Below are 12,915 nucleotides of genomic sequence, written 5' to 3'. Positions count from 1 at the left end.
TAGTTTGTACTCCTTTCTTTTCCTTTTGTCCAAGTGTTCTTGTCCACCCACTCCACATTTTGTCTTAACACATATTCACTTTATAAAGTCACTGTCTCAGTTACTTAGCTACAGCCTGACTCTGCCAGCTCTAGAGTGTATTTATAGGGTGTTCATTTGTGTCTGTATGTGTGTGTGTGTGTGTGTATTTGTTGCAGGCGGTTCTGTGGCCCAGGCGGGGGCGAGGCAGGATCAGGGCAGCCTTACAGCAGAAGGGAGAGTGACAGGAGGGGGCGGAGGAAAGGAAGGGATTGACCAGCACCCTACAGACACACTGGTACCTGTCACCACAGACAGCTTCTGCTGTCACTTTAGTGTGTGTGTGTGTGTGTGTGTGTGTGTGTGGTAGCATCTGAACTTCTGGTTGCAAAGAAAGAATGCTTTTTTTTTTTTCTTTTTTTCTGATTGTGTTTATATATTGAAATCAGTCTGTTTGTTTGTGGATTGCTGTATAGTTTACATGTCCTTTATGTTGTTCATTCACTGAAGTTTCTTTCTGACGTTTTATAATTGCGTGTATGTGTCTTCAGTTTCATAAGTATTACATTCAGGCGGAGGTGTTACAGGAGAGCTGGCCTTTAGATGAATCTCTCGCCTCCTTCATCCAGAAACTCAGAGACATAGAGCGCAATGAAATGAGAGGTACGGTCAGTCATACAGAAGATGTCAAGTGAATAATGCAGTGTATCGGACACGCATATTGTTTTAGTGACTAATTTTTACATTTCTATTTAGTTTTCATTGATTATAATAGCAACAGAAATTGGACCAATGACAGAAATGATGACAGACACAACAATTTATAAGAAGGCATCATAAAATAGTACCAAATTACCATAAAGATTGGATTCTGTCTCTTTTTGCCAAAGCACATCAATACAGGACACTGGAGTACTTTTTGACAGCGAAATGTGCTAAAAACGTGCCTTTGCTGGTTGATCCAGCCCTGATGATTCAGACTGGATCCACTTAGTTTGGCAAACAACTGCCTGCTGAAGTTTGTGAGGTTCATGCCATCGAATCTCATTTTTTTGAGGTCGTTTGTATCAGCAAAACAAGATTCTAAAATATTGTTGTTTTTTTTGTTGTTTTTTGGTAGTACAAGCCAGGCTTGGGAAAATTAATTAAATTAAAGATTGAAGTAATGTTATCTGCCATTCTATTTAGCCTTGATTGCTATTAGCAAGTTAACATTAAGAATTTAAAACTCTTGTTTTTATTATTTTATTATTATTTTTAATATAATTTTTTATCTTTATCGAAATAATTTATCACTGCTTGTTTTTGTTATTTTTTAGTAGTAGAAGCCAGGCTTGTCATTTTGTCTGCCATTCCAATCTGTTTTGATTACCATTAGCGGTTAACGTTAATAATTTTAAACTTTTGTTTTTATAAAATATTTTAATATAACTTTTGTTTTTTGTTTTTCTTTAATTAAAACATTTTTCACTGCTTGTTTTTGTCTTCCTTATCCCAGACTCATCTGGCTGTATGTGATTTGAATCTCTGCTCATGTTTTCTCATTCAGTCTGAAGCGTACTGAATAGGCTGACTCTCGTCCCACCTGTGCTTCTTTTGATTAACTGAGAGCTGGCCGTCAAAAATATAATGGAAGCCTACTAAATTCATCTGCTTGTGGTAAAGAGGGAGATGCGATTTGCTTTGCCCTTGGATGGGTGACATAAGGCCATTTGCTGTGGGTCAGTAGAAGAGCTGAAAACAACCTTGATTTTATTGAGGAAAAATGAATAAGCAGGAAGCTCATAGAATTGGAAATGGGAAAGATTGAGATGGAGGGAGAGGAAAAGAGAGAGCTAGTCTATTGGATGCTTGTGTATTGTGAAGTGGTGGTGGAGATGAACTAGTTTGCATGTTGGCCTGGCTCCAGTAATAATATTAAGATTCTTTTGTTCTCCTGATCCCTTGATATTAAATGTATTCCTTGTTTTTTTTCTTTTCTTTTTTTGTTTGATTATGAGTCCATAATTAAAATGAATCTAGGTGGTTAAATGCCTCGGATTGGGCTTTTATCACTGGTGTGAGTGTGTGTAGATCCACGTGTGCTCACTGTACTTTCGCAAGCGTGTGCGTCACAATCCACACGTGCCTCTCGTTTCATTTCCTGATAAGCTTGTGTAAATGGGTCAATGGGAAGTCAAATGAAGTTGGCTCTTGGCCTCTGGTGCCCTGGGAAGTATTTCTGGAGGAAAGAGAATTGAATTAACCCAGTTGAGTGGCTCTCAGTGGAGCAGGAGCCACCCTGAACAGTTACTACACACACCAATCAATAAATGCACATGGGAACCAGGCCCAGTGCACTGAACTCTGCCGGATGTTCATTAGGCACATATAGAAGGCATGCAGTATGGCTGCCCTTTGGGCTTCTGACTGGAATGACCTCAATGCTTTCTTTCAATGCCCTGTGTCTGAGATTTATATATATATATATATGTGTATGTATGTGTATATATATATATATATATATATATGTATGTGTATATATATATATATATATATATATATATATGTGTGTGTGTGTGTGTGTGTGTGTGTATGGATTAATGCTCTTTTCAAACATGAAACCTCTCTTAAATTAAGTGCAAATCACATCCCTGCTGATGACTCTATTTTACACTTAATCTATGCATAATGGTTAACAGGCAATAGACAATCCACACTCAAACACCCAAAAGAGCGCTCTGTTATACTGGTTCAGTCTCATATTCTCAGTGAGTTTGGATATACAAAGAGTGAGTTGAGACTAAGTGACATGTTGGTAACACTGTGCTGTCAGCGAGCACAGTGTGACTTCAGATTAAATCAGTGATCAGGGTTCTGTCATGGTGTCCTTATGGATACTGAGGGTGCCTTAAGTAAACTGTCCAGTAGGATGTACCCTTACACATAGAATAACTGAAGAAGGTAAAAGAGATTTAGTTCTGTTTTTTTAAATAGAGCAACACTGCCATCTAGCAGGATCTACATCTGCATTTACATTTCTAAAAGCATCAGGAGGTTTTGAATAAAACACTTTACTTTAAAGGTTTTACGTGTTATTTTTGTGTTACTGCATTCTAATTTTTATAAATAATTAATTAATTTTAATAATAAATGACAACTGGTTGAGCCAATGCCAAGTTTTTACCAACCCAGAAATGGCTTGCTTAGTAATATAAATGTACTTATTATAAACGTTTTTTATAAATATATAAGTACTAATTTTGTACTTATTATACAATTACTCAAATTTACTTATTAATATGAACTTCCTTGTTAATATAAATATTGACAAATTACATGCCTTATATTTACAAAAATAAATCTTGTATTTAAATGTTAATCATGTATTCAGAATAACAGCATTAATTTTATTTTATAGAGATACTTTTGGCTCATTTTTGATTGACCTCTATATATATTTTTTCATTCTGTATCATATTGTCTGTTTGATATCTATTTTTCTTTTGCAGTGTTTGGCGATATTTTGGATGGCACATCCACGCCTTTGGGTACAGACCAACAAAACAAAGAGGGCCAGAAATCTGCTCCCAAATCAACCCAAAAGGCCAAAGAACGAGACAAGGACAAAGATAAACTAACATCTAAGTCAAGCTCCATTATGGATCAAGTCAGTACTGTATATGTGTGTGTCTGTGCATGTATTTTAATGTCAGTATCGAATCTCACCATGTGTTTAAATCATTCGCCCCCATATTCTCCTGTAGAAAGAGCTTCTCTTGTTAATATTGTTCATTGTGCTTTACAGAAGTGCACATTTCTCTCCCACAAGTTTTTTTTTTTTTTAACCTTGGAATGGATGAAGATATAATGTTTACATTTATACATTTGAATACATTTCAGGTTAAGCTCTGATACAGTGTCTCTTTGTCAGAAATGTAAGAAAGAGACTTTATATTATCACATTTTTAAAAGGATGAGTATACACTATTGTTCAAAAGTTTGAGGTCAGTTTTTATATTTATATGGTTTTTGTTTTGATTCAGCAAGTAAATTAATTAAAAGTAATAGTAAAGTTGATTATACTGTTAAAATGATTTCTATTTCAAATAAATGCTGTTCTTTTGAACTTTATATTTCTTAAAAAAAAAAAAAAAAAAAGTAGCATGGTTTCCACAAAATTATTAAGCAACTGTTCTCAGCATTGATAATTGTAAGAAATGTTTCTTGAGCACCAAAATGGCATATTAAAATTATTTCCGAAGGTTTATGTGACACCGAAGACTGGAGTAATGGCTGCAGAAAATTAAGCTTTGCCATCAGAGGAATAAATTAAATTTTAAAATATATTTAACAAGTAAATGGTTATTTTAAATTGAAATAATATTTTACAGTATTACTGTTTTTACTCTATTTTTGATCAAATAAGTGGTGTTTAAGAGACTATTTATTTATTTATTTATTTTAGATCTTACCGACCCCAAATTTTGAACAGTACTATAAATGTCAGCTTGTTTATTTGTGTGTGCAGAGTTTGGATGAGAGTAAGCCCCACTGGACCCTGCATGTGGTGAGTGACCACAGTGAGGCAGGAAGTATAGAGGTGAAGAAAGACACTGAGAAACTAGAGGAGATCAGAGCCATGAAACTGGCCTGGGAAGCAGCTGAGCCCGGCAGAGCAGCAAAGGTACCACATAACGGGAAAGGTAGAAGTAAATCTGCTCTCTGTGCTCAAACACTGCTGCATGTGTATCTGATCGGTTTGTTTTGAAGGCTCATCACACCCGGCTACGCTATCTCAAAGAGCTGCAAGAACGTGCGGAGAGTAAAGAGCCTGTCACAGATGAAACCGGTTACACACAACCAGATTGTTTTAAACAGTTTTATATGGGCATATTTATTACATGGCCTAATATTTTCAATGTTTGTATTTTGTAGACAATCAACCTCAGCCCCAACAGAGTGGAGAGTTCATACAGAACACTGACAAAAATTATATTGATTATACACCATTTATCAGGTACCTATATTATATTATATTATATTATATTATATTATATTATATTATATTATATTATATTATATTATATTATATTATATTATATTAAGTTCCAAATTTGGGGTCGATAATATAAAAAAATAAGTTTTTTATGTTAATGAAGGAAGCATTTATTTTTTTATTTAATCAAAATTACAGTAATATTGTGACATTACAATTTGAAATAACTGTTTTATATTTTATTTTCTATTTTAATACATTTTAAAATGTAATTATTTCCTGTCATGGCGAAGCTGAATTACTCCAGTCTCCAGTGTCACATGAATTCAGATATCATTCTAATGCTGATTTGGTACTTAGAAAACATTTATTATTATTATCAATGTTGAAAAGCTTCCTTGCTTCAAAAAAAACTAATTTAAAAAAAAAAAATGACCCCAAAGTTTTGAACGGTAATATATATATGATCTCTTTCTCTCATTTTTTCACTCTCTTTCTGAAGGAAGTCTTTGATGCAGCCTCGTCTGAAGGATGAAGAGTTGGAGGAGGAGCAGAGGAGGGAACGCTCTGAGAAGTTCCAAAGTTTCCGCCTGATCTGGGACAATATTCTGGAACAGCGTAAACAGGAAAAAATTGCACGCAAGGAAATGATGAAACGACAGCTAGAGACTTACATTGGCTTTCAGGTTTGTGATGTGTCGATACTATAAATGCAGATTTACACCACACAAAATCGTTGTTTTTATTGTTGGTATTTGTACCATAGCAGAGCAGTCATTAGAAAAAAAAAATTGATTTCCTGTTATAGGACACAATGGATGCATATCGGCAAAAGATGCTGCAGGCTCGTGAGGCATTCTGTTCCCGCATCCTAAAGGAGCAGTCACATAAGAAAAAGGAAGAGCCACCTATGGAAACAGTCCATCAGGTTGAGCTGGAGAAAAACCCTACTGCGGTCCAGTCAAGTGGACGTAAGAGTGGGGGCAAGAGGAAGTGATCTGACTGACCAAAATTTCATAGCAATAAAATAAGCAGTCACTCATTCTAATATTATTCTTCATTTTATTAAGAATATTGCATTGCCTGTCCTTTTTGAAAATATATTAAGATAAGATTTCTTTTGTAACAAGTGAATTCAGTTTGTAAGATTAGCATGCAGAGTCACCTTTCACTGTCAGGTTATCTTCCTCTGTGATTCTGATTTAAATGGTTACTGTCAGGATTGATTTGAGCAGCTCTGAAGGACAGCCTGTCTCAGAGTGGCGGATATTGTTTCCCAGAAGACACGGCAAGAGTAGTTCCGGAATATTATTGTTCCTATACATTCAAGCTAATTACTAAATGCCAATTTATTACATGCTTTACAGATGAAATTAAATTAAAATTAATTAGATCCTTGTATGGTTTCCAAGTTTTTTTCTTGTTAAAAAGTTTATTTATATATTCTATCACATGAGTACTGGAACATAAGCACAAACACAATGACAATGTGATGTGATTAAAAAAATAAATAAATAAACACTTGATGAATCTCCCAAGTAAATTAAATAACTTTTATTATAGGAATGGATAACTACATTAAGCTGTGATAAATTATCTATGTATTACTCTTTAGCCATCATTTGAGATATTTGAGGATATGTGTTACAACAGAAATATATAAATCATTCCAACATGTTACTGTTAAGTGAAGGTGCATTGTCAAATGAGCATTTGATTGGACAAAGTTGCATATTGCACGATGAGTCATCAACATTTTTGGATCAGTTTCCAGAACATAAAGCATATATATGGCAAAACTCCTATTTTAATTTGATCAAGGTTTTTGTTTTCTTTGACAACATGTATTGATTCATGCCATGATTCCTCAGTTTGCACTTCAAACCTAATGTGTGAGGCCTCTGTATCTTTAAATGGAACGCTGGATTGAATCAGAAAGTTTCCTGCCAGCTGCATGCAGCAAAGTGACCTCAGTTGTCTGTAGGATTGCAGTCCTTTGTATTTTTGTTTTTCTAGGGGTTTTGGGAGGCCTGCTCCAGGAGATATTATTCCAATCCAGTGGACGGTTAGAGCATTACTCACAGCCTCTCGTAAGATGTCTCTGCTCATAAGGATAATTGAGGTTAAATCTCTCTCTGTGTCCTTTTTCTCTCTCACTGTTCTGTTGTTGTCTCATCCCTACAACGAACACAGACACAAACTTGAGTTGGGTGTTTTTCTCTCTGTTTGTGAAGCAAGACATCTGAAGTGATAGGGTCTGGGATATGTGTGTGTGTCTGTGTGTAGGTGTATTCCCTTTTCTCCTCAGTCTGCAGTCAGTTCTCCTCCAGCTATACCAGCCCTCACCTCCCCAGAAATCGTATGAGGGAGCTAATCCACTAAGCCACAGTCAGAATTTGCACATGTACTCGCAAAACATGACTTCTTTCTTGCATTGCAGTCCAGTCAGCTCAATATAAGGTATGAGGAAGTGCTTGAGCAAATGCACAAGATTTAATTCTAGTCCCTGAGTGCCACACACCACAAGAAAAAGAAAAATCATTAATGCCTCATATTAGCCAGACGTGGCCTCTTCTGGTTGATGGCACTGTGGAGATTAGACAAAGGGCTCAAATATTAATTGTAGTGTCCATGTTTTTTCCCCATATCTTTGTCTTCTCACACATTCACCTCTATCGCAGGAACTGAACAAGGGCAGTGACTGACATTATATTGGTTTTTGTGTCACGTTGGAGTGAAGGTAAGATAAGTACGGCTTTAAATTTTAATCCTGAGAGGCACAAAAGACATTGTCGAAAGATAAATCTTTTCTCAGTTAATGAAATCAAATGATAACTTTCTACTAACTGCTACTAAGCCCTGATCATTTCCACCAGGAATATTTATGTGTGTGGTGCAAAGACTCTCAAAGCAGTGACTTGACACCTAAATATCCAGGTGAACCTATACCAATATTGGTTTATGAGATGAATCCCTGTTGTTTATGTAATGAGAAAATGATTGTGTGCTGACAGCTATAAGACAGAATCCCCATCTGGAATGGTGCATCATCTGGGCACATGATGTGTTATGATGGGACTTTCTGTACAGCGTCTGATAACACAATCTGAATGACAGCACTTAATTGAGAAGGTTTCATAACTGCATTAGTAATGGCCCAAAGCAGGGTTTTGCTCTCATAATTTTGAAAAGGTTCTAGCATTTTTAACCCTTGGTTATGAAACCACAGTATTCCGATTACGAAGTTGAACGGAACGGAAGAACGTGAGAACGGCACGTCCAGTTTCAGCAACACACAACCAAGCAAAAACCGGACATAATTTCACTCAATGCATTTTCACAGGCTCGGTCAGAGAAACGCTTAACGTGCTGTATTTCTTTTCGGTGTTTGAGAGGAGACTAAAATGGCATTCAATAATGGAAAACGCGTTAATTGGAGTAAAGAATAGCTTCATGCTTACATTTTATGGGCCAAAAAGACTATTTAGCGCGAATTGGATGCACTCAGGGACAACGCCAAGATATGATTGGTTAATGACCTCTACAGTTCACTGTGATTCACAGGTTCACCTTAGCTAAACCCTAACCCTTAACTTAATGTCAGCTGTCTTGGTTTTCTTCTCACCCCTAGTTGAAGCATACAAGCTCAGAGGAATAGTCATATAATATTAACCATATAGTGTGTCTTAACCACAGAAACAATAGAAAAATGGGAAGAGAGTGGACAGGTTGTCTCTCCCATTAGACTGAGTGATGGCTGTCGTTTAAAGTTATCTAAAACCAGGGAGGTGTTTAATCAGACTGGTTGTTGGCAATGATGTGTATAGATGTTAGAAAATGCCCTTACATAGTGCCATTTGCCATCTTACACTTGTGCTGAGAGATGCTGTTGACAGGATGTTTTGAAATAGTTTTCTGACTTGGCCGAGAATGATGAGAGCTGAAAGAACAGAGGTTGCGCTGGGGCTGCCCTTATATGCTGTAAGTGGAAACTGTAATGGTATTATTTTAAACCCTGACAACACATGAGGTATGCCATTCAACCTTTGGAAATCACTTTTCCTCTTTGCTTCATTTTTGTGCTTGAGATAGTGTAGACTCATACTGCTTTCAGAGCCAAATATTACAGAAACTTCCTTAAGTTCAGTAATAGCTTTTGTCTTAAATGAGATCCCAAATTGAATCATCATGGTGAACAGATGAATTGCTAGAGACAGAAAGTGCAGTACAGGCCTGGGAGTTCACATTTAAAAAAAATCTTCCTCACTTTAGACCATATCAGGACACATGCTTCAAATTAAGCCCTCTGAACACTTAAAAAATGTAAACTTTTGACACCATACTTGACCTTATCAGTTAGATTGACCTTTCACTCAGTCACAGGATTTATATTCCAGTGTCTAAGAATAATGACTTAATTCTATGACTTAATTAATGAAGCTCATGATAATATGTATCTGTATTTCCTCTGTCATTCGAAAGAGTCTCCTTTATGTTTAGCATCATTTCTCTATCCTTCTGTATCTTATCGTGCTATTTACGTTACAGGTCCTTCCCCCAAAGCTCAAAGATGGGTGTTTTAGTGTCATTGCCAGCAGCCTGCAGTTTAGTCATCACAGTGAGTTGATCTGTATGTGTGTGTGAATTTGTCTGCTGAGAATTGTTGATGGGTGTCTTATCGCATCTGTTGATTATTCCCGCTGATAGCAGATGTGTTGCAATGAGTGCAAATGAGACATCCTCCCTTCTCCTAATGTTCCTCCTTGTAGCACCGACTTTTATTTGTCAAGTCTGTACACCCACACACGCATTTACCTGGCTATCTAAATGGGGACATACTGTACCATACTGTAGTCTTCTGTTGTTTTCATGTAATGCTAATTGCAACAAATTTTATTCTTTGGGATAAACGCCTTTAGATGCATCATCTCATTTTCAAGGGGGTGCTATTACACAAGAATCAAAAACATAACACAAAACAAACAACAACAACAATCAAAACAATATACCCTACTACAATATTAACACATGAAGTATTAATAATAATATTTAAATACATTTATATTTATATTCATATTTACCTAGCACATATCGATATAAACCTTAATATATCATCCAATGCAATTACAAGAAGTTTCAAAACAAGAAAACAAACCTTTTTTGAACATTATAAAATGAAGTCAAAGATCGCACATTTAAAGGTAAATTATTCCAATCTGTTGGAGCCTTATACCTAAATGCCTTTTTCCCCAAACACTTTCTTAACTAAAGGAGTGAAAAAATTATTTGCAGAGTGTCTTAAATGATATGAAGACAAGAATAATATCAAATTCTGACGCAAATAATTAGGATAATTAAAATGTATACATTTGAAAATAAATTGCAACCAGTGATATGCCTTCTGATATTGAGTGGAAACCATTTAAGTAAATCATATATAATACAGTGATGTGTATCATATGAACATCCAATTAAGAACTCATCATCTTTTTATATTTCACAGGTTGACAAAGATAAAATCGGTAAAATTATTAATCAACTAAACAGTTCAAAAGCTAAAGATATATTTGGTTTAGATACTTCTTTTATTAAAAAACATAGTGCAACGTTGGTAAGCCCAATAGCTCATTTGACAAATTTATCTATTAAAACTGGTGAGTTTCCACAAAATTTTAAAACAGCTGTGGTGACCCCCGTTTTTAAGTCTGGGGAGACTGATGAGGTGTGTAATCATAGACCCATCTCAATTGTTCCAGTAATTTCCAAAGTTTCCAAAAGTTAGTGGTTGAACAATTAATGAATTATTTGGAAAAAAAACATCTGCTGAACCCTAATCTGTTTGGATTTCGGCCAAAGCACTCAAAAGAAATGGCTATATGTCATTTTATAGATAACATAAAAAGTAGTTTGGATCAAAGAAAAGTAATGGGAGCAGTATTTCTAGACCTTAAAAAGGCTTTTGATACTGTAAATCATGCAGTACTCGTAAATAAATTGAAACAAATGAACTTTTCTCAACAAGCTCTAAACTGGTTCAAATCATACCTGGATTGTAGACAGCAATGTGTTAAAATTAATGGTGTGATGTCATCACTTCAAAAATGCAAACTAGGTGTACCACAAGGTTCAATATTAGGTCCGTTGCTCTTCTGTTTGCATTAAAAATAATTTACCTGAAAGTTGCAAGGAGGTTGATTGTCAAATGTATGCAGATGACACAATTATTTATGTAACAGCAGAAACTTCTAATATGGCTGCAGAAATGCTAACCAGGCCACTGGTCTGTATTTCCCAGTGGCTGCAGGATAACTGTTTAACTTTAAATTACAACAAAACAGTTTCAATGTGTTTTTCATTAAAGAACAAAGCACTGGATGTATTTAAAATCAAAAGTGACCAAAAGGAAATTAAGGTAGTAAGTGAATTTAAATATTTAGGTGTTATAGTTGACTCTAAACTTAAGTTTGATGCCCATATTAAGAAAATGTCTAAGACTATCAAGACAAATTTGAACTGTTTTCGTATGATAAGACCATGTATATCCCTTAAAGCAGCTCAACTGTTTATGCATGCTATGATATTATCACATATGACCTATTGTGCGATAATTTGGGGTCAGGCTTCTCAATCAGTCGTTAAGCCTGTGATGCCACTATACAAACAAACTTTAAAAGTAATGGATCAGAAACCAATGAAATGGCATCGTTGTCAAATTCTTCAAAAGTATAATTTGTTAAGTTTTGATAATCTTTTAAAGTTTTCATTTATAAAAACAGTATTTAAGTGTATACATGGCCTTGCCCCCAATATAGTCTGCCAGTTGATACAAAAACTCATTAGCGATGGGGCAAAGACCGGAGGGGCAGTAAGTGGGAATTGTAGAGTGCAGATGCAGAATTACTGTGGGTCAATCATCCTTCTCAGTAAAAGGTTCACATCTATGGAATACCATGCCTGTTGATTTAAAGTTGCAATTGCAGTTGCAGTTTTCTCTACAAAGCTGAAACAATGGCTGAAATCTTTACAGCAATGTGAACATTGAGTACGTACCTCAGGCTGGTGTAGTTTACATTTTCTTTCTGTATGCAGGCTGATTTACATTTTATGTTTGTGACTTTGTGTGTATATGTTGTACATATTGTCATACCTGAGCCCATATGCAACAAAGTTATCTGTATATATGTTTATGTGTACTCGTTTTGTTTCTTGTGATGATTGTGCTTGTTTTTTATTTGGTTGTTTTGATTTTATGTAAAATCCTAACCAGGTACGAGAGCTGCAAACTAACTTTATGCTATATGCCCTATGTACACGGCATCGGTGGTCTGTGTGTAACAATGCCTAGTGTATTGTCCCTGTTAAATAAATAAACAAACAATAACAAATCTGCACAACTTATTATAGGCTGTAGTAAGAGACAAAAAATTTTTAGTTGTATTTTGTTTTAGTTGTATTTTGGTAAACTACATCAGCATAGTCAAAGAACGGTAATATAAGTTGCAAAGCAAGTTTTATTTCTAACACTATTAGAGCTAAGTTGCTCAATGAGCTTTAAGACTTCTGTATATAGGATTTATTTTGGTAAAAGTAAAAGTACTGTCCAACAAATTCAATTTATCAAACCTATTCATGCAAGAGTAATTAGGTGTTACACTAGAACAAACAGTATAATTTTTTTTCCCCAAATACTTGGGCAATAGAAAGGAAATCCTAAACAATTGCATTTTCATCTTTTATCTGCTTAATAATGCATTTATCTGAGGTGTTTAATAAAACGTAAATAATTATAAATACATAATTTTCCCAAAATGAGGATTTCACCCATTGCAACTACAAAACTAAACGATCCAAAAACAGAAATGCCTTCAAATTATATTAGAAAGAGAGTCAAACTGATTTAGAATTACATGAGGGTGAGC

At 35.2% G+C, this 12,915-nt stretch overlaps 1 protein-coding gene across 2 annotated transcripts in view; it reads left to right on the top strand.

The window, feature by feature from the left end:
• The window catches only part of adgb (androglobin), a 44,016-nt gene extending 37,477 nt beyond the window's left edge, over window positions 1-6,539 (top strand). Inside the window, exons 29-36 of one of the 2 annotated variants that reach the window (XM_058756299.1) lie at window positions 198-316; window positions 570-681; window positions 3,510-3,667; window positions 4,529-4,684; window positions 4,771-4,849; window positions 4,936-5,017; window positions 5,499-5,682; window positions 5,805-6,539. In XM_058756299.1, coding sequence (XP_058612282.1) covers window positions 198-316; window positions 570-681; window positions 3,510-3,667; window positions 4,529-4,684; window positions 4,771-4,849; window positions 4,936-5,017; window positions 5,499-5,682; window positions 5,805-5,993 — 1,079 coding nt within the window. In that variant the 3' untranslated portion in view covers window positions 5,994-6,539. Of the gene's footprint in view, window positions 1-197; window positions 317-569; window positions 682-3,509; window positions 3,668-4,528; window positions 4,685-4,770; window positions 4,850-4,935; window positions 5,018-5,498; window positions 5,683-5,804 lie in introns of those variants that run through there. The other variant, XM_058756301.1, reaches the window with a different exon arrangement.
• The last annotated feature ends 6,376 nt before the right edge of the window (window positions 6,540-12,915 follow it).

The sequence above is a fragment of the Onychostoma macrolepis genome, chromosome 20 (assembly GCF_012432095.1).
Source record: "Onychostoma macrolepis isolate SWU-2019 chromosome 20, ASM1243209v1, whole genome shotgun sequence".
Classification (NCBI taxonomy): domain Eukaryota; kingdom Metazoa; phylum Chordata; class Actinopteri; order Cypriniformes; family Cyprinidae; genus Onychostoma; species Onychostoma macrolepis.
Note: the sequence above shows the minus strand (reverse complement) of the source record. Positions and strands in the feature narration are given on the sequence as shown.